This window comes from Pelecanus crispus, chromosome 7 (genome assembly GCF_030463565.1).
Source record: "Pelecanus crispus isolate bPelCri1 chromosome 7, bPelCri1.pri, whole genome shotgun sequence".
NCBI classification, from domain to species: domain Eukaryota; kingdom Metazoa; phylum Chordata; class Aves; order Pelecaniformes; family Pelecanidae; genus Pelecanus; species Pelecanus crispus.
In genome coordinates this window covers 42,974,915-43,000,823 of record NC_134649.1, presented here as the reverse complement: position 1 = coordinate 43,000,823, position 25,909 = coordinate 42,974,915, and the positions used below count along the sequence as shown (strand labels likewise).

Below are 25,909 nucleotides of genomic sequence, written 5' to 3'. Positions count from 1 at the left end.
GCACCGGTACCCTTTTGCTGTAAAACAGAGGGAGCAGACAACCGCAGCATTTGGATCCAGATCTTCTTCCTTCAGGTACTGACTTTAAACACTTTGCAACAGCTAAAGCAGCACGAGGATTCCACATTCAGTTCTGAACTTCTCCCTAACCTTTGTGGTGGCATTAGCATAAGGCAAGGAGACATATTTTGACTCCCATCTGTGCAAATCCTCCCCGTGCTGCAGAATCAACATTCTGTCAACCAATTATTTTATGCTGTATCACAGCACCGGGGGTGGGGGGGTGGAAGGGGAGGGGGGGATGAGGGGGACTCATCACACCTACAATCAAAAGAGCAAGGTTTTGCAACATAGCATGTACTAAAGATGTCTGTCTTAAGTCAAACTAGCAGCCATATTTTATTCAAGAAGCATGTAAACAAATCTGGCACATTCATTATAAAAAAAAATTGTGTACCTAGCATGTTCATCACATTTCAGATATTCCATTCCTCCCTCCCCACTGAGCTCCATGGAGACAAGTCAATCACAGTTAACCATCTGGTAATCCTTAGCCCAGGCTGTGCAGCTGCTACCTACCATTTTTAATCAGGGCTATGTCTTCCATTCATGCTAAATAGGAGGCATGAACAGCTGCTTGGCCAACACTTTCAAGCAAGCTCGCTCTCTTTTTAGTATTCCTGGCTTCTCTTCCTTTCAGCTTTACATTTTGCCCATATTTTATAAGCTTTCACTTTAAAAAAAAAAAAAGTAATAGTGAAACAAGAGGAAAACGCTTCTGATCATTAAATCTTTAGAGGGTGAATCTGCTCTAAACAAGTTCCTGGGGAACACAGACTGCAATCACAGTCTCTGCCTTTAGAAAGTAAAAAACCAGTGCATCCATGGAAATACGTTGTTTTTTTACCTACAGAGCCTCGCAGAATGGCTCTCCATTGCACATTTCAGATAGTGAAGTTTCAAGCATGTCAAAGGTGAGATAAATTTAAATTATGAATACAGGGATTCATTTTTAAAATGGGCACAGTAATTTCTCCAGCTTGCAGGGGAGGTTTCCTGCAGGCTTTTCTGTATCCCAGCACGCAAGCAGAAGGCTCCCTGCCTCCAGGAGATGCAGGGCAAGGGCACATGCCAAAGGCTTGTTATCCAAAATCACCACCAAATCAGGCTGTCTCACCTGCTTTGTTTGGATCCAGAGGAACTGCTCCCCTGTGAACTATGTCTTAAGTTTCTCCCATTGTCCAAAAAACTTTGTGTTTATTTTTGTAGGAGGTCCAACTTTTATAGCAACCAACCATCTTTTCCAGAGATCTGAATATTAGAGCACCAGCATGGCAGTATCCCAGCTGCAACTGCTCCAGAAAGCAGCACGCACCCTGCGCAGGTGACAGACACCAGCCCAGCTCCACACTGGGCACGCACACACAGTCCCTCATTCTCTCTCTTGCATGCATCCAGAGCAGTGACTGTAAAGGTCTTACCAAAGGAACAAAAAAAAAAAAACAAACCATAACCTAACTTTTATCCATTGCCAATGGCAGATTTGCTGCAAAGTCAAGAAGATGGTCATGGCATGGTCTATGGTGATGCCACCTAGTAGAAATGACTCGGAGAGTATCGGTACCCAACCCAGCATGATTTCCACCCGGATTTTGCAGGTGCAGACACCGAGGTGTTAGTCGAGCCTGTTTGTTTAGGCCAACTCCTCCAGCATAGGCTGCTTTTGTAAAACATTGCTTTGCATTTGTTTTTTCTTGAAATCCTCCTTCAGCCAAGAGATGCGTTACTTACACCGGCCTTTTCAGAAGAGTATCTTGGAGTATGGAACTCGCCCATCACCTCCATACACTGTGCAACAAAAGCAGTCATAATTTACACCCCAACACCAGTGTTACAATGTTGTAACACTGCAGAACATTGCTACTTGCTCAACATAACAACAGACAAAACCAACATGAAGGTCACACTGAAAATAATAATAATAATAATAATAATAATAATAATAATAATGAGATAATGCTATAGCTATTGGAAAACACTCTCTTTACTAACTACATGTCACTGGGGAGGTAAAATCTTGCATGGGCAAATCAATTAGTTTGTCTTAACAGAAAATAAACAGAGGACATTTTCAGTACAGAATAATGCGTAAAGGTTAATGCAATCACGTATTTCCCCGTAGCACACCATAAATTCCGCATTTAACTTCTAAGAGTTTGCCACAAGTAAAATAATAAAGAAATAAATTAGATGACAGGATGGTATTTCCTCTTGTGGAGGGAAAATTCCTCCAGAACAGAAAACATGTCATAGCAAATTTTAAGAGAAAACAAAAAAGATCTAGAAATGTGGTAGAAGGACCCTGTGAAAAAATAGCTCTAGGCTAATGAGTGCCATCAAATCGATAAGGTTCACTTCTCTTTACGGTCTTTATGCATACACACACATAAAATTACTACCAACATTCTGCTTTAATGGCATTTTAGTATGTCACAGAGGATAAAAAAAGCCTTCACTGCTGTATCTAAATGTGCAGATTCACTTCAACTCTTACATCAGTCAGAGTAGACTGGAAAATCTTTAAGTTTCTCTGTTACAGGTTGAAGAATGAAATACAAACCCTAAGTTAGTCCTTTTGGGAAGTCTTGTTTCAACCAACTCCTCCTGAGTGATGGACCAACGCATGTACGTCTCTAGGCAATGCTCAAGGCTGACAGCAGTGAAAACAGGGCAAGAGAAGAGTGCAAGGAAGTAAAACAGCCAGTGAAAAGCACAGTACGGATGATTCCTTGGCGGGAAAAATAATGCCTAATACAGTGGAACAGTTTTCTGCTGCAAACTAACTAAACTAAACTGGAACTATGTGCTGTACAAATTGAACTGGCCCTTGCTGAAGGCTGTCTTCTGCTTGTAGGTCAATATTCCCAGCCTGCAAATTTTTTATATGTTCTCTGATAACCTCTGATGCATCCTCCCTGTTGTGCACCCCTCCATGTTATGGAAGTGAATAAAATTCAAATTTAGGATAGAAAACACAGCAAAATTCAATCAAACTTTACATACACTAGCAACAGGCAGCACCAAACTAGAGGAGTATTAGGAAACCATGAAAGCCAACAGATTTTATGGTACTTGCTCCACGGACAATACTGAGAATGCCGATGCTTTTCCAGAGGTGATGGTGTGGCAGAAACTGAGGCTCAGCAGCACCACCTGAACAACTTTTACACAAACTACCAACATGCCAAAAAAGAGCAGGAAATACCTTCTGTGACTGAAGCGAAGAGTAAGAGATTTCCTCAGTCACTGTAACGCTACGAAGATGTAAAAAGCTAAGCTTTGCAGCCAAAATACTCTTACATATTATCCTAAGCAGCAATGCCCATGCTGTAGCCAGTGGTTGCTATTTCTGGCAGACAAGCCGATTCTCCGATGACACTACTGCGACACCAAAAGGGACTGTCTTTTCTGATAAGGAACCATTTCCCTGAGCCTTTGATTGCAGTGTTACAAGACGAGGCAAGGGATGTTACCCCTTCCCCAAGCCAGGGATGTCTCCTGTAATTAGGAAAAGCTTATGGCACTTAAATCCCTTGATAGGCAAGTGAAATGAGTGAAGTACCATTAATCCTCACAGCAATTCATTCAGTGTGGAGCAAGCCCTGGACAGACATCCACTGCTGCAAAGACTCAGAATGGCTATGTGCTTCCACACTGGCATCAAATGTGCACATCTACCTCAGATTTTTAAAAGTCCAGTGTGCAAATACTGGATGTGCTGGGATGCTAGGCACAAAACCCATGCAATGAAAGGTTTGGATTTAATAATTTAATCTTGTGGGTTTTTTGTCATAAAGGAACACCTTCTCTTTGGGAAAAATCTTGTTTTTACAGAACGTGGTCCCAGTAAAGGAACGCATTCTTCCTTAGATTTACTCCTGAATAAAAACCAGCTTGGCATCTTTGCTGGTTGAAACAAAAACAAATCACAACCTGCCAGATGTAAGCTATAATAATGGTGATAATTTTGAGTTTGGGTTTTTTTCCCCCCACCAAGTATAGTAGCTATGAAACAGAGACTGAAAGGACTGAAAGAGAATTTCAGCATCTTTAATTAAGAAAACAAAATGAACTAGAAATCTGGAAAAATAACTTGTGACTAATATGCAGATTTTATCAGCTTGTGGATCTGAAGCCACAGTTTGCTGGAAGTTGTCTCCTTTTTGCTAATTTTCCTCAGATGAAAAAGGCACTTGTATTCTCTCTCTAACTGAATGCTTTGCCTCCATGCCTTTTGCAGCATATGCTCAAGTTTGCAGTTACTACTGATAGAATGGGAAAGAATTACAACTCTTAAGATTGTATAAAAATTGTTTTTAAGCCTAAATGCTATAGAATTTAAACTATAATTCAGATATTCACACTCAAACATCAGTCCTGGAACCTTCCCTTGCAATATTCCTACCATAGATGGAATTTAATGTAAATAAAGGCTGCAATGGTGCATGTTTAGACTGTGGCCTCACTGGAGCCTGCGTACATGCACGAAAGCTGGCAATGACAATAAAACTGTAGAAGACTATTTTAGGCCAAATGTTCAGTGGGACACTTGAAAACTGCTAATTTGGAAGAGGATAGACACTTGACTTTAGATAGAGAAGAGAAATCTGCTCTGTCATCATTAGCTGAAACCCTGGGAGTATCCACACGATTAGCAGAGGGAGCTGGCTTAGCAAGAGGGTGCGGGCTGGGAAAGCAAAGCCCCACAAGTGAAGGATGCCCATGCTCTACGTACGCCTTCATATCAAGCATTTTTTGAACCCATCAGCCCCAGTGCTAAGGTATGGGAAGCTGAAGTCATCAATCATAATCTGCAAAAGAGACAAAACCTGTATCACACACAAGATTACTCCTGCAGGATTGGGGCTTATAATCACTCTCAACCACAGTTTTCGGCAGGGTTCAAACCCTTGGTTCCCTCTCCCGTAAGAAAGACAAAAAAAAAACCAAACCAAAGCGGGGCTGGGGGGGAGCATCTGCTACAGTGCTAAGGCACTAACGCCCATGGAGTCTGGAAAGCATCTCAGAGGCTCTGTAACAGCAGCAGTCGATTTGGTCCCCCTGCGGCTGGGACAACTGCTGCCAGAGCACTACCCCTGCCCCAGGCATTGGTGCAGCACTTAGAGTCTGGGGGAAAAAGCGCACGAGACGGTTCATATGGGCCCAGAGGATAGAGCAGCTCTGTCCTGCCATTACGCACCTCTGAGGCTGCAGCCATGCCATAGGAGATGGGATGTGCAACGGGGAAAGTGCAGATGGGGCATTACACTGCCTACCTCTGTGTTTCTTCCTCCTGCTCTGATTTGAGAATTTTGCAAGGCATTTCAATCAGAAAATGCTAATTATGCCAAACTTAGATCACATCAGTGTACCACAGTACATAGCTCTGAATAGTAAAACTGATTTCCATGTTATTAGGCATGCAATAAACTAAAGGCACCACAAATAGGAAGTATATGCATCTAGCTATAGGAATGCCTTTGCTACACTCGAGGACTATAAATATGAATTAGACCTGGAAACAAAATTTCCATTTTCTAGGCTTTTTTGTAAAGCACCATCATATGGATACAGGCACAGATATACAAGCTCACGCAATCTCTAAGATGAAGTGACTAAAGTTATGATAATATGTATGACCGGATAAGAAACACGATACTGTCACTCAGTTAACAACACGATACATGAGAATGTAACACAGAAAATGTGTTCCTAAGGAGTGTGAAAATACGTTAACTCCTTGATGCTCTTCACAATCCATTATCAGCTAGAGAAGGCACGCCATCATATCCAAATCCCGAGTGTCAAACATTAAAGACATGATACACAGCCATAATCAATTTTAATTACATTGTTTCATCCACAATCACCCTGTAAACAGGTCGGGAGCTAATTGGATCAATAAAAAAAATTCCCATCAAGTGCAACGAGCTGCACATTCAGCAGCATAAGTTATCCCTGCCTATGGGTACAGAAAAAGAGTTTGTTCCCAGCGTTATCGGAACAAGATCAGTTTTAAATTGGCTCAATCTGCAGATCACAGCATTGCCAGCCCACTGCTTCCCAAAGGCTCGCTGCAAAGGGCAAGGCTTTCAGAGTGGCTGCGGATAGCTTACATACCCACCACAGTGGTCTTCGTTATATTCGGTATTTGAAGCATAAAACATTCAACAACAGGATATTTTAACTCCTAAAACCAGTCAATTATGCTTGCTGAATTAGACCGTGTGACTGAGTTGGTAAGCACAACAAAGGAATAAGAGTGAAACAAAAGCCCTGTTTAAAAAAGGTTGCTCCTTTAGAAAATTTTGTAATTACACACTGCAAATGCATTTGCATGTTCAATGAGTAATACATGTCTCTTGCGATGAGAAAGCCTGGAAAAGCTTAATCAAAACCTAGCTTATCAGCAAAGGCTAATTGGCTTCCATAGTGCATCATCCGGCAGAATCTAGCATTAGTGCGAGCTTCGCCAACCGTTAGTTGGCAGAAAATCCCAATTTATTTTGATAAGAGAGGTCTTACCTCCGGGGGTTTCCATGACCACATAATCAGGTGGTGCATCAGCGGCCCATCCCATGCCCTCCAGTCAGCATCACACAGTTAATCAACTCGACAGCCAGGAAAGATGGGAACTGACCATGATGCAAAGAGTAATTTGGGAAGGAAGAAAGGTACAAGGGTGATACATCATGAGTTGAAATCTTTTTCTTTTAAGAAAGAGTGCAAAATAGAAACTAATTAATAAACTGCCATGAGTAACACAACCCAAAAATGCAAAATAATGATGGACTGAAATTTTCCCTACAGTGAGCTGTCATCTCAGTTTGTGAACCGTAAGGCTGATTTCCCCAGCGTTATGCAAAGAAATGGCCCTTTTTTTCTTTTATTTAGACTTCCCATTTTAGCTGCCGAGTCTTCTTTACACTGAGGTGGGTTTGCAGGCAAGGAATAAACCTAACCCTTCTCTTCCTGGGCATGATCTGCCTGTCAAACAATGTGGTAATATTCTAAGGAAGCACATCTTCGTACTCCCAGACTTGCATTTCCACCAGGATGACACATAACAACAAACGACAAAATCTAAAGAAAGTCAGACCTTATAGGGAGTGGGGGTTAAACACATTTTATATAAAGATGAATTTATTCATTTAACACTCTTATTTGAAATCATCTTACATCTGTGCCACAGCTTGAAATTGTTATAACCAACCTCGTAGAAAGTATCATGAGATATCATTCGCTTGGTGTAAATCAACAGCTAGTAGCTAGAACCAGAATTTATTGCCGCTCTAAACCTAGTATGCAGGAAATATTTTTGGCATTTCAATTCAGTGACTAATTCAAGCATGAAGAATCAAGTCCCACCACGATCACCTGTAAGCATCTGGTGGCTATTTGCCACACAGAACAGTATCTTCTTGGAGTCTTATATCGCTATTAAAAAAAGCATGCATTGTACAGTGCAAAGGTAAACAAGATGATAGCTCTGTAAGCATTAGAGACTCATCAGTACAGCACTTCATTGCTGAAAAGCTGAGCTAATTAGCACGGCCCCACTGACAGCATCACATTAGGACCCAACCCATCCCCTCCACATGGCACTGCCTGGTGTTGAGTAGGTCCACCAGCTCACCCAGAGTTGGCCAAGGCATCTTAGGATGACATGTGGTGCACATCCTGCTAACATTTGTCATTCAAATCACCCAGCTACAAAACTCCAACTACAACAGTTAAACACAAGCAAAACAATCCAATTTGGTGCTTCAGAAGACCAACTAAGAGTCCCCCCACCGCCTGTAAATCCAAGTGCCAGACCTGGGCGATTAGGACCGCATGTTTCCTAGGTGATAAGCCTTTCATTTTTCTGGAAGACATTTGAAATAGAGCATAGGAAGATTAATCCTCCCCAGAGAAGGGAGAGTTCACTGGCTAATTTCTCTTGCATTTAGATGTAATAATTAGGCGTACTGATTCTTCTGCTTTGTTCCTTACCATTATAATGAAATAATTAAGACAACTTCAAGGCAATATTTGAAAGCTCATTTCACATTGTCTCTTCAAACACAGGCCACCTAACGCTTACGTGCACACTCAAAGGGAAAAGCAAAGGCAGACTCTCGCCTTATTTATCTCCGTAATTCATCAAGCACCAACTTCAGGCAGCAAAGTGTTGCCTCAGGCTCCCCTCCATTTGCTGCCTATCATGACTATGAACAGCAACACAAATGAGATCCATCTCGCGCGACCAGGACACATATTGCTCTGTTAAGCTCTCACAGCAGCTTGTTATCAGGGGGGACTAGAGAGAGGCTGACCCCCTCCAAGAGTTATGAAGAAAAAAAAGCAATATTTATAATTCCCCTTGCAGAGCCTCATGGTAGCATTCTTCCAAAATACTATGCAAATGTTATTTCTAGTTCAAATTTTTAAGTTTAAGATTTTTGGAAGATGCCACTGAAGTGTCTATGCCAAAGAGCACTCATGATCTGCATTCTCTCAGACAGCAGCACAACCATGTTTTTCAAATACAAGTATGAAACTATCCAGGAAGGACTCAATCTTTGCCAGGGCAAAGTGCATCCAGTGCACGCACCCAGTGATGCCAGTGCACGCACAGGGGGAAACATATCCCTGAGACAAGTGGTTTGGGGGCTCCCTGATGGTCCTCAAGGATGTACAGCTTGGCTGAATGGGTCAGGGCCCAAACTGCATGCATTGTGCACATCTGCATGGATACTCAGGGAGAGCCAAAACTAGAATAATTATTGGAAGGATGAATGAAGTATTAAACTTGTAAAAAGTTCTGTGAAAAGCCACTTAAATTGAAAAGGATTTTCTCATGTCTAATTCAACATTACTAATTCAACAGTTGATAAGAGTTCTCCCATCTACCCAGCATGTCTCAGATTTAAATAATTTTCAGCAATTTTGTATTAAATAGCCTTTAAAATATTAATCTTGTAAAAACACAGGGACATGCATATGCATTTTAACACATGCTTGCCTCAAAAATACCACTAAGCCCAGTTGATACAAAATCATAGTCTCCCAGCTGCTGAGGGGCAAAGGGGATGACTGAAAAGAAAGAGCTCGCTCCCCAAAAAGCATGCAGATATGCTGTCCTGGAATACAACACCAGATGTGTTAGATGTGGATAAGCATTTAGGTCCAGAGCGAGTACCAAAATTGCCAGAAGTGAGGCATGTACTGCAGACTGTGATTGCTGGAGTATCTTGACCCAAGAATTGAAGTCGCAACCTTCTCCACCTTTTCCCTTTGTGCAAAGCTCACTCAGACTCCCGTGACTCATGTAGCTCTTGCACAGTATTAGCTATTAACATTTAATAGGCGTCTCCTGTATCTAGTGGTCACTGACAGCAGGGGACCAATGTTTATGACTGAACACTTCAAACAGAAATCTTAGATGTGGCCACCTCTCACGAGGAGGAAACATCTGAAGAACGTGTTTCTCTGATATTTATATTCCCTTAGAAATGAAGGGTGTTTTCTGTATGACTCACATCCATGTTTTTCACTTGTGATATTTATAAACTCTGAGATCCAGCACTGATTGGAGTGCAAAAAGTGTGACTTTTCTCCCATCCTACCCTGAAGGGCCTTTCAGCCAGGTACAGGTGACAGTAGGAACTGGGAATAGGTCATCTCCAGGTTTACTATGGGAACAGAAAGCCTAAAAGAAATAGCTTTGGGATTTAGGAACATCAGTCATATGAGAAAGCTAAAATCTGACAGGTTTAATAAAAAAGAAGTACATAGACCCATTTCCTGTGAGAACATCATGTATATCTGAAAACAAACAGAAAAACCCACCCAGAATAGGGGCTGCTCTCTCCTCCACCCAAGAGTACCTTTACAGTCTAGATCAGAGCTAAATTTAAAAAAAATGCAATTAATTAAATAAACAATTTGAGGAGATATTCTCACGAAAAGCTATCCAATGCAGATAGTTTACACGAATTTCCTCCCACTGCACATCCCTTCTCAAATTCAGCATGCTCATATGAGGCTATCACGGAGAAACCCATGCCTGTCATAGCTACATGGTAGGGGCTGCAGCCGAAGTGTCCAGGCCTCAAAGAGCCAAAAGATGCAGAAAAGAAATACAACAAAAAATGATAAAAGTTTCAGTGCTCTGAATCTGCTCCCTGGAGTCCAGCTTCTCTTTCAGCTTGGAGAAGGCTGAAGGGTTCCTTGCTGGACGAAGGCTCACCATGAAATCTTCCTGGCTGGGCTAAAATGTCTTTAACATCAGGCGAATGTAAATGCTGCCTTTCTTTAAATACAGTTTAGTTCCTTCATAGCATCATTCAAGAGACAAAAATGCAAGCCTCAAGCTGAGACAGACACAACGAGCTGTTCAAAGGAAAATCATGGGCAAGATTTTGCTCTGGGAGGAAGGATTTTGCTAATGGTTTCGCAAAACATTTTTTTCTTCAGGAGCCAGAAAAAAGAGGAAAGTTGAGGCAGAAGAACCACACAAGCAGTCAGAAAACGATAAAATCCAGAAACTTGAGAAAAGGTAAGAGAGGGCTTTCTGCCCAGCGAAGGGGGAAGGAGGCTGTGAGCGGACACAGGAGCGCACCAGGCTCCCCATACTGCTAGTGCAGATAAACACGAGTGCATCACCAAAACATCTGAAGCAACTTCTTCTTTTAAAAGAAATAACCTGCAAAGGTCTGAAAATTTGGCTAGCGATTCAGATTAAAAAGGGTAAGTAACATTATCACAGAAACCCGCTCAGTCTGTACAAAAATTTCTCCAGCTCTCCAAGTGACAGGGAATACATGGTTTTCTTTGCAGTAACCCAGAACTGTACAACATAGAGTTTAAATACATTTCCATTCAGGTAAGTTATCTCTTCCCCTCCCCACCAGCAGCTTTTAAAAGATACATCTTGAACTCACAGCACTGCAGGGCTTTTTCTTCTCAGATTTTTAATTCACTGGCATCATAAAGACCTTTAGCAATTTACAGTGTGAAGAGCACTTTCTCTTCGGATTCCCCTGCTTTGAGCCAGTTTGTACATTACGGTTACTTCATTACTTACATTGCATTACACAGGGGCAAACACGCTCCTCTCTGCAGCAGATGTGCCCAGGGGCCAGCACGAGCCAGATGTTTCCCAGGGCCCCACATCAGGCGCAGAGGCTGGGCTGCCCGGCTGCTTTACCCCAACTGCCCCTCCACAGTGCCAAGCCAAACACCACACTTCCTTCATGCTAGCTTGAAAAGAGGGTAAATCAGAGAAATACTGCAGAGGAGGCAGCCACTTCATCAGGCTACACTAATCAAGGTGCTGCAATTAGCAAAACAAACAAACAAAAACCACCCCAAACCAATAAAACAACAACAACAACAAAAAAAAGACTTGTGGGAGACATCCAAATTCTGCTGAATGATGGAAGGAACACCAGAGGGACCAGAGCATATTTCTTCCAGCCTCTTGCCATGATGGTTTCGGCTATTTGTCCTCCTGCAAGTCAGCAGGATGCAAGCCAGACTCCCCAAACGCTGAAGCAACGCTCCCCACGTGTGGTTTTGGTGACAGTTTTGTCAGGGATTGAGAGTCACAAATTTCAGGTTTAGCAACCGTGACCAACCAACACCCAAAGCTTTCGCCCTGTTACTCAGCTACTGTCTAACAAAATGGCATCTTGGCCAGAAAATCCAGTGGGTTTTCTTCACACATGTTCAAAGCAGAGCGCTCCCACAGCTCGTCGCCTAATTCCTGACTGCTGCTTCTGCAAGACATCTCTTTTCCCTGGGCTCTTCCCATCCGTACATGCTACCTGTTGGCTTTAAACATCGCAAACAATACAGGTGGAAAAAACCAGAAGAGACTGCAAGAAGCTCACTTTCCTCTTTGAAGGCACCTGTGCTTTCTCGGTAACGCAGTAAGCTGATGAAATGCCAGGAGGCCAGTTTATAGGGAATAGAAGAATGCTATACATGGCACGTTGAATCCGATTTTGCTGCGTACCACCATATGGAACAGAATCTCAGCGGCATCAAACGTTTACCTAAACTCCATTAATGTCTTCTCCAAGCCAATATTTATAGCATACACACCAGTAGCTGCTGTCAGAGTGTGTATAAATGTTAAACTGAACTGTTAAAGAAACATAATGACAGATGTAGAGATGCTGAAGAGTGCAATCTATTCTAATTTATGATAATTTATTTCCATCATCTGGAGCCCTATTCAGAAGAGAAAGCTGAATGCATCCCAAAGCGCATCACGGGGTGGAGTGTAAAAATCCCCAGGAAAAAAAAAAAAAATCTCTTTTAAACCAAGCACGAGTACTCTTGTCCTAATACCCAGGACATGCTTAACAATCTCTCTGTGCAGAAGTCATACAGATGTGGGGTACTTGAGTCCTGCCTCCCGGCAGCCCAGTGACACGCAGGTTTTATTGCAAGTTGGGAATAGCTGGGAACTGTTTGTCCCATGAGAGATGTTTGATCATTGCTGAGTCACTACTTTTTAGGGACTAAGCTGTGCAAAAAACCCATTTATTAGCTCTGTCAGAGCCTCTTCAGCTGCATTAACAACCAACACTGCACCCATGGGTGGCCAGCGCTAATGAGCACATAAACAAAAAGATGGAAAACTATTTTTGAAAACGAGTGAACTATGCCACGGTGAACTATATGGCAGAAATTCTGTTTAACTCTTCAGTAACGCAAGCTGTGCCGGATCGGTTCTGCCATGAGACCTGAGCCTCTTCTCAGTCTCCTCTTGCTGTCGTTCTACTGTGGAAACCATGATTGGAGGGGATGAAAAAAGGAAAGGGGTGGGGGGGAAAGCAGTGCCAGCACTTGGTCCCGACAGCGCAGAGTGCCGCCAGGCTGTAGAGGACCGCAGGTAAGGAGCTCATTTTCATGGCATCGTCCCTCCCCGGGCAGCGCCGTAACACGCATGGCGGCGGCAGGAGGCTTTCTGTCGTGTGGCACACCCAGCATCCCTGCATATGTCGGCCCGCCGCGAAGCCAGCTCCTGCTGCCTGCCAGGGCCTCGCAATCTGGACAGGCACAGATTTTGTGCTGGAACAGGCGCCCTCTCCGCAGAGTCGCCTGACACGAGTGACAGGCTGCAATGGCAGAGCGGGAGCGTGCACAGCCCACGGAACCGACGCAGCAAGACAAGGAGGCTCACAAGCACGGCTCGCCGATTCTCTGCTAAGTGGACTGTGTTGCCTCTGTGCAGCTCTGAAAAACTCCACGTTTGACCAAAAAAAGGGCGAGGCACACAATATAAACATAGACTACAACACCGATATACATATGCTGTCTTAAAAGTCAGATGAAAATTTTCCACCAGGACATTTTCTGCATTTTAGACTTGCTCATCTTTCTCCAAAAAGTTGTCATCTTCCCTCCAAAACTGTCAACTCTTCTTTGCAAGTCCCAATGCTAAGGGCTTGCAATATCTGTCCTGGGAACTCTACTGCTGTGCCTCCACGGGGTTTGGGTTGGCCCCTTGCGCTGCCCCTGCTCTGTAAATCAGGCTCCACAGCCAGACTACACGGCCCCGATGCACAGGGCGGTCACGCTTAACGTGATCCATCCCTGACTCTTCCAGGAGGAGCGAGCCTGGGGCATCGCAGGGCGATGCTCTGGGCTGTGGAGAGGAGAAGGGAGATACAACCCAACCACTGTTTCTTCACAGGAATATTTTGAGCTGCAATATTGTGGTTTCTGGCAAAAAAATATTTCTTCATTCACAATCTCACCAGAACACCACAGTTTGCAATGGAAATTTAAGTTAAAAATTATTCTTCCCCCAAGAAAATGAAATTCCTTTTTCCAAATCAGCTCTACCAATGACTCTATTTGATGCAGCCATGACGGCCGCTTCCCTGACACCAAGGTACAGCCCAAATCACAAAAGCCGGATACTCCACATGCCCCTCAGTCACCTGCCCCAGGCTATAAACCATGAGGGAGCTCACTCTAATACTTTTCCTTGCCATGAAAATACCGCATGCTCCCAGCTCTCTTACCTCCTCCCATCATCATCAAAGCCCAGCCACCAACACCACAGGGGAAACGTGTAACCGTGTCTTTATTTGAAGACTTTGCCACGTGTTCAGAAATCAGCTGCAGTGGGGCTGCTCAGCTACGTGCCGTGCCGCTCGGCACCCACATTTTGCATGGCTGCGTAGAAAGCCAGGAGCCTGCCAAATGCTCTGAAACCAGGCACTTGGCTGGGACTAAGCAATAGATGTGCCCAGTCAAAGCCATACAGCGCTGCTTCTGCTCTCTGACTTAGGGATCAAACTTTATTAATTATCCCACTTGAAACTGATTCTGTTTTGCAATAAAAATCTCAGCTCCTGGCTTCAACCCTCTCAATGAGTAATTCCATCAAGGAAACTCTTGCAGCACCATTCACAGAAGGAGATTAAAAGTGGGGAGAGAATACGTTCAGAAAGAAGCTCTATTGAGCCATACTCGTGAATAATCTCCCTGTCCACATGCCTTTGGTCACCAATTGGAAAAGGCAGCTTGCGATGCACTCGGTACTTGGCAGTGTGCAGCTTCTGCACTTTCATCCATACCCAAACGCATCCTTGTGTCTGTGTGCAAGATTAGAACGAAACACTGCTATGACACAACAGCAGACACCATGTATATCAGCTCACTGAGATCAAAGGCACGCAGCAGCAAAGAATTTAATTAAAATGTTAAAATTAAACAGGAAGGCATCCATTGTTTAATTTTTTGGCAGGCGTGTTCTTTCAAACTGGGACCTAATTCCACGCCAGCACGCTGACTGCCCTTGGAGATGGCAATCGCAAGAGCTCTGCTGGATTTATCGGCTGCTGGATTTGGCGGTGGGGGAATCCCACACTTGCTTTAGTTTTGCAAGGAGAGGTTTTCAAGCACAGTCTCTAAAAAAGCACTAGTAGAAAATTCTCAACTCCAGCGGACAATTATTGCAATATATGTATTCTGCAGTCATAAGCTGATTTCCAGTATCAAACCTAACCCCACTGGGCTGGGCACGATATGCACCCACAGGCATCGCTCCCCCCTTACAGTCCCAACAGGGAGCTGCGACCTTGCCATGTTCAACCGCTCCCAGCCACCACTCTCTCCATACGGAGGTTGTTTTAAATGGGGTAAAACACTGATGCAGAGCAGTGCTTTTCTGTGTGCAACATCGCCTCTGCGTGAGGAGTAGCAGGGGGAAGGTACTATGTAGTTTTTAACTTGCACACAGATGAGGGGTTTGTCTTGTTTTGGTTTGGTTCGAGCATACCCCCAGCACATAGCCAGGGAGAAGATTGTTCCGAAAACACTTCAAGCAAGGCTCAAGTTTGCTTGTTAAATAATTGTAAGATATTTCCTGGCATCCTGGGGTATTTTGACTTGGATGCTGAAGGCAGCCATAGGCCATAATACGGCCCACATCAGGGAGGCTGAACCAAGAAACCAGCTGTCTCCTTGTCTTTTGGGAAGTTGGCAAGGAAGATTTTGCTACTTCTGTAGTATTTTTTGGGGTGCCAAAGCCAGAGGCTCTTCACCTAATATTAGGAAGATAGGCAAATGCAGTGTCAAACATGGGGCTCAGATACAAGCACCCAGCATGCAAGTGCCAAAGGACTTGAGCTGAGGCTTATCACGTCAAGCCAAAGACCCTTTGCATTTGCATCACCTGAGAAATAGCACAGGAGGGCAGAGCATTAACATCAGGAGAAGTGCAGACTGAGGACAGACACAATAAACTTCTTAAAATTCAAAAAGCTACTGAAGAGCTGTTACTATCAATTACATCCTGATGTATCAATGATCTTGCTGATGTTAGGTAGCATTTCTTTCAGAGATCTGGGCAGAATTTCATCCTCAATACTTCAGGTTCTTGAACACTTCTAGTGAATATTCAGTCAGGCTCATTGCAGCAGGCACTGGTATTTCTCATGGAATAAAGATCAAGTAGACAGGTCAGGAGTTTTGCAAGACAGTCAAATCAGATTTATTTCTGACAGTGGGTCTGGGACTGTACACCTCCCATCTGAAAATTTGTAACACTTCATTGAAATCTTCCTGCTCCACAGTTGTTCTCCTGCTTCCTTAACACTGAGAACCAGGAGACTACCTCCCCACTGCTGTCTGGCACAGCTCAGTGCCTAGGATGCTTATTAGGATCTTCTTAGCAAAGAGACATCCCCAATCCCCCAGCAAAAGCCCCCCGTGTAGCGTGTCGCGATCTCTGAGCACTCTGAAAATACCCACGCCAAATTCTGCTTCGCGACGGCACTGCCAAACCGGGGCTGGGGCATCTGCACCAGCACTTATCTGGGAACAGGAGCCCACAGAGCTCCCTCAGACTTTTATCCCAAGCTCCAGGCTGCAGCACTTTCTGCTCCCCACAGCATTAGCTCAGCAGCTCCCGCAGGCTCTGCCTCTCCCCAGATGCTAAGGCATTTTGGAAAAGGCACAGACAGAACAGCTTGTTCAGAGAAACGCATTTATCTATCCATTAGAACATCACAAAGAATGGAAAGGTAAAACAATAAAGGGCAATAAGCACATTACTTCTGCCTTTCCTGGCCAGTTTTCCTGGATCATGCACATACCCCACTGCTTCAAGGACCAAAGTTGGCATTAGGCTCATGAGACCTTTCTGCTTTCCTTTCCACACTGAGGACCATAACACTGCTTCATGCCACGATGGCTGCTCGTCTGGAAAACCCCCTCTTCTTGAGCAGCCACGTCAGTCTAATCCTCTGCTGATCCTTCTCCCCCAGCAGCATTACAAAAATACCCAACCATAGCACTAACCGAGCTGTCCGGTGCAGGACTCCTTGCCTGGACCTCACTCCCTCTCACCACAACCCACCTCTGAGCCTGACTGACAGGAGTTCTCACCTCACCATGCATTTCAGCTTATCTTGGAGCAGTTTGCAAATGCATGCAAATACTACATGAAAAAATCTTTTGGATTGAGCACCCATGGACGTGCCCGCATCCATAGGCTGCTAATGAGGCAACGCCTAATATTTTTTGTTTATATAAAAGGTTCTTAGAGAATACTTTTTTACTTGACTCAGCACCATTACCAAACCCTTTTAGTGTCATAATTTGTATTTACAGTTATAATCAGTGAAACCCCCATCATTTTATGCAATTTAAGCATTTCCTTAAGAATGGGGAACAGTATTAGCTCTTCTAAGAGAGTGAAGTATTCTGAAGGGGAAAACACTGCTTCCAAAGACAAACCTGAGAAGTCTCTACAATGGCCAGAAAACAAAACTGTGCAAATTAAACAAAGCAAAAGCTTACAGTTTGTCTATATTCAGTATTCTTTTGCTTTTGCCAAAAAGCAAGCTGTCACCTTAGCAACTATGTCACACTTTGCAGTACATATGCCACTTTGAACAAACACCTTAAAAGCAGCACCTCCACACTGTATGTTCCTTTCCATAATGTTCTTTACAGCACTTTGCAGATCCCCCCTGAGAGTAAAAGCCATTAAGACCCCTTTGGCCAGTTGCCGGGCTGGACAGCCAGCCAGACTGCCAAGTGCTGTTTTCCACACTGCACCCCAGGACCATAACACTACTTAACCGCTTTTATTCAGTGCCAAAGGAGAAAGCTGCACTTTCAGAGGCGTGGCGCGAGCCCTTTGCCTTCCATCGCCAGCCCTGCACAGAGCCCAGCATTACGTGCTTTCTGCCGCCCCTTCTGCCACGTCAGCAGGCGGTCCCCTCTCCCAGAGCAGAGTGGAGACCAGCCAGCAATCAGGAGTCTCCTGCCCCATGCGATCACACATAGTGCCATGAATCCAGGTGAACCCAGGGACCACAGGATCCAAATGATGAAAGGGTTTTATCCCAAGCACCTCCAAGCCTGTCCTTCCCCAACTGCAACATTTGAATCCAGAGATGTCAACATGCAGGGCTTTCACCTGGGGCTCCAATTATGCAGATGCTGATTTACAGGAGTGAGGACTGAAACATCTCCCTCATAAAAATTGGTAAGGAGACTCTAACCGTGTATGTCTAACGGCAAAACCCTCTATCTCCATGCATCTTCTTGCTAGTTTGAAAGTCAGATCATTTTTGTTCTTCCTTTCATAGAAACCTGGTTTGCATATATAATCAAACTTAGCATTAATGAGTCTCTCTCCTCATCTTCTATTCTTAATGTTTCGAACAGCCGCACTCGGATAACACCAGTGGATTCTGCCATCAAGATGGTGGCTTACCACGAGGAGATTTTACCAGTTTCACCCAGGGACTTCCAGGGAAGCAGTATATAACTCCAAAAACTCCTGCCTCCTGGAGCACTGTATCTCAACCATATGTGCTAATCCTATGTAACTCATTTATACCAGGTCCCACTCGGGGTTGCCTGAGAATCATCAGGATTTAAATGAATTGTTAGGTGACCTTTTCAAATCAACTCTTCCACAATCGCAACATGAGCCTAAGTGGAAAATGGTAGGCACTCTTCAGATGAAAGATGTCATTCATTAGCAATGTGGTCAAGCATTGCTGACCTTTTATCCTTCCCTCCTTGCCTGTACCAGCATTTGTACCATTTCAACAGCAACTTTTTGATGGGACAAGATTAGCGCAGTTCTCAGTTTCCAACAAGATACGCACACAGATAAACATGCATGTGAACAGCGTGCAGAACCACCAGCTCTTTGCAGTCTGTGTAAAACCATGGGATCACAAGACAGATTTTCTGCTCTTCCACTTGTGTTCTGGGTTTTCAGTCTTTAGGGCTTCCATCCTTCTTCTGCTACCCTGATCTAAAAGCATATGGTTTATCAAAGCCAAAGGTTTTGGAATCACAAGACTCCCAGAAGTTGAGACTTTTAAGACCACAAAGTAAAATACCATGTAGGCACTGCTGTGCTGCTGCTGCCTTTATCCCAGTCCCACCGACAGAGTGGCCTATGGCTTTCACATCTGTCTTCAGTGAGACTACAAAAGCTTTTCAGATCTTTGCTATCACACACAACAGAGCCTGATGTGGCAAAATCCACCTCCCAGTTCTTCCTCATAAAAATAACTTGTCCAACAGCGTTTCCTGCCTGCAGATTACCAATGCCTCGATGTGTGTTCAGAAGTTGTATGTCCAATGACAAGGATGGATAAAGCCTGCTCGCAGGGCCTGGGTTTCTTGGACGCTCACATCCCATTGTTTCGCTGTGGAAATTTTTGTCTGTACAGAGCTGCGGTGTATTTTGCATGCATTATGCTAAGCTGCCTATAAGAAATCATCCAATTAATGACAGCTTACAGAGAAGGGTCAGTTACACAGTAATCACCTTTCTAATATTAAAATACCATAGAAATGGATTTACATTTTTTGATTAAGTGGCATATGTTTTATTGACCTGACACTACACATACAAGACCTTTGAGATAGTAACTGGGACCAGGTTTTCAAGAACAGCTAGACACCTACATCCCAAGACAGACATCCAAAAAATTGACAATACATTTTTTACATGTGTTTGTGTATCTTACACATCAAGATGGACCAACCAAGCTCTAAATGCAGCATCTGATCCTGGCATTGCATAAGCAACATCAGCAGGCAGAAAGAAATATTCTTTTTATTAAGGCTTTTCTTTCAATTTGAGGGTAGAGAAGATCAAACACTCAACTCTTCCAGCTCTGCATCCATGAGGAGCATTAAGCTTCAGCAAGGTTACCCTGCTCCATCACCTAAAGTCTCTGCCCATGCCAGAGTAAACAGGAGCTTTCTGATTAAGCAAAAACCAAACAAGCACAAGAAAATGTGATGAAGAGTCTCAAGCAACTATAAAATATCTCAGGCCCATAATACACTATACAGAGCAAACTACTAATCACACATGCCTCATGCAAGCATTACCTTCTTAAAATTTTTTTCATTTATTTTCAGCATCTCAAGATATCTAGGCTTTTCTAGGACACACTTGAAAGCACGCAGCTACTTATGTCCATTCATATGCATGCAAATATAATCCAACAAAAGCACTCCATGGCCAGATGAGCAATCAGCATTAGGACAAAAGACAAGACTTATTATCAGTCTTTCAAGATTCAGATTCCCTTTGCCTTCCAAATATGCATCTGTTTGCAAGGCAAGGGGTGCTAACCCTTTCAGAAGCTATACAATCAAAGCAAGCTTGTCTCTTGCCAGGCTGGCAACAGCCTGGCCTTTTTCCTGGCTCACAAGTCAAATGATCACATCGTGAAGGCAAGGAAGCAAAGTAAAGTTAGGTTGGTCCACGTACACACAGAGTTTTGAAACCACCTTGCAATTCCTTTGTCCAATTTCCACCAGAGATGAACGGGGATTTGTTGTCCAAATGCCCTGAGCTGCTTTGGAAATCTTTGGCACATCCCATGAAGATGCTCAGGAGCAGTGATGATCTGCACTCAGGCAAGGCCTGGAATGTATTTTTTCTGCACAAGGGCAAGAATTAAAACAACTCCTCAGACACATTTGGGTTCACTGAACATCCTAATATCCACTTCTGAGTTGTCCTATCAAGAAAAGCCCCAGTATCCACAAGATTTGTCCTGCAACATAAACGACTCACATCTGCCCTGATAGAAGCAACACTGGCTTAGACGGAGTCACTCGTAACGGTCTTTGTGCCCAAAATACCCCTCTGCTGTGCCCATACCAGCCTAGACAGGGCTGCAAGCTGGTAGAGCAGGGAGCTTGTTGCCTGGTATTTTAAAACAACAGCTTGCAGATAATCAGCAAGGCAATCACAGCACTTCCCAACTTGCAAACCAGTGGAGTTTCTGCATCTCTGCTATTTATCAAGGATTACAGTGAAAGGTGTGACAGGCAGCACTGCAGCTCCTGTTATTTTACACAGAAACTGGACAAATGTCAGGTTGCTTTGGGTCTGCAGGAGGAAAAGTTGTGGCAAATCACTGTGAGGAAGCAGCAGAAATAATTAAAAACCTCAGCCTAGTGATACATAGTTTCCATTTTTACAAAAATATTTTTGCAGGTAACCACCTGATTATATATGAGGTAGTTCACATACACACCACACAGCATGCAGAGCCCTGCTTTTCACTTGATTTGCTTTTGTAGGGCTCCAGGGAGGCAACGACTACAAACCAAACAGCCCACAACTGACAAACTTGCTTGTCTTGCTTACTTTTTGCAGACCCCAATAAAAGCAGTCTAAACACATCCAGAGATCCACAGGACTGAAATTAATCCAGGGAGACGAATGAACATATTTCTTCTCTTTCATCTCTCCTTATTCACTACTGTCAGGTGCACATACAGGACAGTCATTTCTCAAGTGAAGCTGTAATAGTGTTCGTGACATTGCAACTGGTTGTAGTGCCACAGTAGATTATCACAAGAAATAAGCTTCAGAAGGACGCCCTCTTCTCATACAAAGATCTGTGGGGTAACAGCCAAGGGAATAAAGAGGAGCAAGAACAAACACAGCTTTTAAACAGCTTTTCCCTGCCCCCAGCCCATGCCACGAAGCAAGAATTGACTCAAAGCTGGAAACAGCCAGGGCCTATCTTGTTCAGCTGTGTGCACTTCTCCAAGCCCAGATTTGTGATCCACATACTGTGAGTACACCATCTATTACCAAGGTAGAGTTCAAAAAATGCAACTCTTGCTTAATTGCTAAAAGTCACTTTTTTTTCTTCCCTCTCTCTCAACCTTTCCTGGGCCTGAGCCAATATTGTCTCTGAATAGCTTCTAAATGCAATTTGTTGGCTGAAAATAAGATTAGAAACTACATGAGAAATACAAATGAAAACATATTACAGTGCTGTGAATATTCAGAAGAATCAGTCTTATCTCAGCATCTTCTCGCTGGGTCCTAGGGAATAGTCAAAGTAGAAGACTGCAGAAGGTCAGATCAAGTCCCTGCTCCTCAAGACAGAGGTCCATGTCCGAGCCAGACTACAGGTAAGCTGGAATTTGCTCACCTATAGATTGCTTCCGCAACAGTTACAGTTTCACACTTGAGAAACCTACAGCCACCCCAGCTGTCTCCAGACTTGCAAATGTCTGCACTTGCTAATACACAAACCTCAGTAGCACCGTTGTACAAGAGATTTATTAATAAAGACGCGCTGACCCCAAGCCACCGTGGACCTACCCAAATTGCCCAAAAGATGAGAGTGCAAATTCAAGGCTGGACTGCCTGGACCAGCTGAGGACATTTTTGGTCTACACCATCTTGACCCCACCAGCCCTTCTGAGGAACCCCCCCACCTCTGCCATCTGTGCTGCAACACCACAAAGCCTCCCCCCAAGCACAAGAGCCACCCAACGCCCAGAATCGCTGCGTCACCAGCTGGGCTATGAACTTTATTTCTTTGCAGATGCTATCTAGGACTCAAGTGGGAGGTGTTAAGAGGTGCCATGAGTAGCATATGGGCTATAGTAGACAAACAACAGGGCAGAAACGCCACTTGTCCCCTTCTGAGCTTGCGGAAAGGGCTTTCCCCACCTCTGTGTCCTACCTGCTTGCTTTTCACACTAGAAAGCCAAAACTTGGCTTTCTGGGAAATATGCATTAAAAAAGCCTAAGTTGTCCAAAAGCAGAAGTTAACACCTCCCTTTTAGATGACAAATAAGCCGAGAGAAGATAACATTAAAATTACTTGCACTTGCTTTCCCAGTTCCTAAAATTCTGTAAAACTGGGTGTTATGATTCAGCCGCCACGCCACTTGCGTGACACCGGTCACAGCCTCTGACAGGGGATTGCTGTAAAGCTCCTAAAAATCTCATCAGCAATAACAAGAGCAGGTTTAATAAATTCCACTGTCACCATCACTTTTTGCATAAAAAACCCTATTCACACATCATTTAACACCTGAAATGAAACAGCTGTAAATCCAGCAATTAGCGATGTAGTTTGCCTGTTCTGATCAAGCTGGCAGGGAACGTGGAAGCGGACACGGAATCGGCTGGAGCATTTGGTGTTTCTTTAAAGTTTAAAGTGATAATTAGGCTGATAAAAGGAGTTTGAGGGAGGGACGGATGCTTAGTTGAGACTGGAGATGGTAGAGAGAGGTGGACAGCAGTTGGTAGGCATGGTGAGAGGAGAAGGAAGATGGGAGCAACAAGATGAAGTGAATAGAGCTGGAATTTGGGTAATCCAGAAAGCCTTTCAAGTATATTAAAACCAACCAACCAAAAGTCTTCCACACTCTGAGATACCATGCACTAAAGTCTTATTAATTCTACTTACACATACGTGTCAAAAGGGGAAAAAGTAATTTCTCAGAGCATCTTACATGTTAACACACTCTGCACCCTTCTCCCACTTGCCCTTATCGCCAAGGACTGATACACCTCAGCCACGTCAGAAGAGCTCTGTTTACATACAGCCGCATGTGCATTTATATATATATATATATACAAACAGGCAATGCACAGCTAGAGCAGCCAAAGAGTTCTACGTGTGGCTTTCAACCATGACAAAGGCAGCTTTTATATTCAGCTGCTGGAAGAAGTTACAGACCTCAGAAACTGCCAAGAAAAGAGAGCTCCCGCTTGCTGTCCCGAGGACGCCAACGCACCGGGGGGGAGCAGTTTCCTTGAGGGCACAGCCCGCACGCCCCAGCCCAGAGACCTTCCCGGAGGAGCTCGCTTCCCAACCACCAGACACGGCTTCAGCGGGCAGACAGTGAAGAGACCACGCTCCTAGCAGCTATTTGCCACAGAAATAGCTTTGCTTCCCGTTCTTCTGCTTCGCAGCGAGCGCTGCAGGGTGGTTGAAGCAGTCTGGGGCTCAACCCCTGGATGTCCTGACCTCTCCTCGAGGTAAGAGCAGCAGCAGCGCCGGGTGGGTTTGCAGGAGCTCTGGGTGAGGAACATGAGGGACTCTGTCCACCCTCCGCATGCAGGTCACCCTGCTGTGGGGCCACCCTGTCCCAAGCACCACCACATCCCCATCACCCAGTTCCGCGGGACCTGGTGCTTCAAGGCGCCCGGCGGGGAAGAGGAGCTGCTGACCGGGTCCGGGGCGAGCAGCTGAGCCCAGCACGCCGAAACAGCCCCTCGCAAACAGCCCGCGGCCGGGCTGCATGCGGCGGGTGCGAACATGTGGATAAACGCACCCGCACAGGGACGCGCCCCCCAAAATGCGCGGCTTACATAATTCCCCAGCCAGTCAGCGTTAGGGGAATGTGATTAATCCTCCATGACATGTTCTGAACTTTCCGTTCAGAGAGGCTCTCTCCTCCTGCAGACCTACTGGCGATGAATGTCATTTGACCTGCAGACTTCACTACAAATGAGCATCAGAGCAACAAACAGTGACATTGCTCCACAAACCAATTATTTGCCTCCTTCCCCACTCGGCCCAGAGACAAGTTTGCTAAATGCATGAGGATTAACACCCACACCCCCCCCCCCCCCCCCCCGTTTTTTATAGAAATTCTTTTCCATCCAGCACGAGGATGGCGGGAGGGGGGGAGGCACTCACAAACCCAGCCCCCGGCCCGCCCCGCCGGCCACACCGCTGCAGGGTGAGAGCCCCCAGCCTCAGCCCCTCGCCCCCGGGCCCCCCGTCCCCAGCCCCTCCGCAGCCCCCGCCGCCGTCCCAGCCCCGCTCCCACCTGTTCCGCGGGGCGCAGCGCCGTGCGCGCACTTTGGGGACGCCCCCCCCGGCCCACCCGCGGCCGAACCCCCCGCCCCCGCCGGGACTCACCCACTCGAGCACCCTGAGGAAGGCCAGCGGCTCCTTCACCACGCGGAAAGTGCCCGCGGAGGCGAGCTGCGGGCAGAGAGAGGGAGTCAGCGCCGCGCCCGCTCCGCGCTGCCCCCCGCATCCCGCCCGCGGGGCTCCGCGTACCTGGTCCACCGCCTCCATGGCGCCGCAGCCCCGCCGGGCCGGGCCGAGCCGAGCCAGCCGAGCCAGCCGAGCCGAGCCGAGCCGAGCCGAGCCGAGCCAGCCGAGCCGCCCGGCAGCCGGGGATGCGCGGCGCTGCCCCCGCGCACGCCGGGCGGAGCAGCCGGGCGGGGCCCGCGCCCCCCGCACCGCCCCGCGGAGCCGCCCCGCGCCCCGGCCCCGCGCCCCCCGCCGCTTTTTAAAAGTACTACCCTTTTTTAAAATTATTATTTTAAATTAACTTTTATTTCGGGGCGGGAAGGAAAAGGAAGACGTCGGGGAAAGAAGAAGAAGAAGAAGAAAAATAAACAAACTGCCTCCCCCGCTGCCTGCAAAGAAACTATTCGCATTTTGGTGGAAGCAGCAGGGACCGGGGATGGCACCACCTTGCATCCTCCTTGCCCCTCTCGCCCTCCCGGGGCGAACTTGCCCGCCGCCCCCGGCAGCTGCCAGCCTGCTGGCCAAGCGCTCCGTCCCGCTTTTGTGGCATTTCCTTGACAGCAGAGCAGCGTTTTCTGTCTTGCGTTGCCATCCTTCTGGCCTCGTTTCCCAACAGAGCCTTAATAATGATAACACATCCTGGGTGGCACAGCCCGGCAGGAGCAGCAGTTCCCTGTGTCCGTCCACGCCTGCTTGCTGACAGCGTTTCCAGCTCCTTGGGGCATTAAAACACCACCGGGAGGGTTTTGCGATGGAGCCAGGTCCTGCCCCAGCAAAGGCGCAGGGAAGCGCTGAGGGCACAAACCCATCACCCTATTTAACTGCGCACATCCAGCAGCTAGATTGAGGCTCCGATTCTGCAAACGTTTGTGTATTCACTTAACTGCCACCCTGACAACCAGTTGTGCCACCAGAAAGACATCAGTGCTCAAATAGGATTTCGGCCCTAAGTAGGTCAGAGACTGCACTATCTGCCTAAAAAATACCCAAAGCTTTTACACCCTGTAAGGAATCAGCCATCTGCAAAAGTTTAACAA

At 45.6% G+C, this 25,909-nt stretch overlaps 1 protein-coding gene across 1 annotated transcript in view; it reads right to left on the bottom strand.

The window, feature by feature from the left end:
- Positions 1–25,099, bottom strand: part of SYNPR (synaptoporin) — a 107,574-nt gene extending 82,475 nt beyond the window's left edge. The window contains exons 1-2 of the mRNA XM_075714403.1: positions 24,897–25,099; positions 24,753–24,818 (exon numbers count right to left, since the gene is read on the bottom strand). Of these exons, the coding sequence (XP_075570518.1) occupies positions 24,753–24,818; positions 24,897–24,914 (84 nt within the window). The 5' untranslated portion in view covers positions 24,915–25,099. The remainder of the gene's footprint in view (positions 1–24,752; positions 24,819–24,896) is intronic.
- Positions 25,100–25,909: the final 810 nt, after the last annotated feature.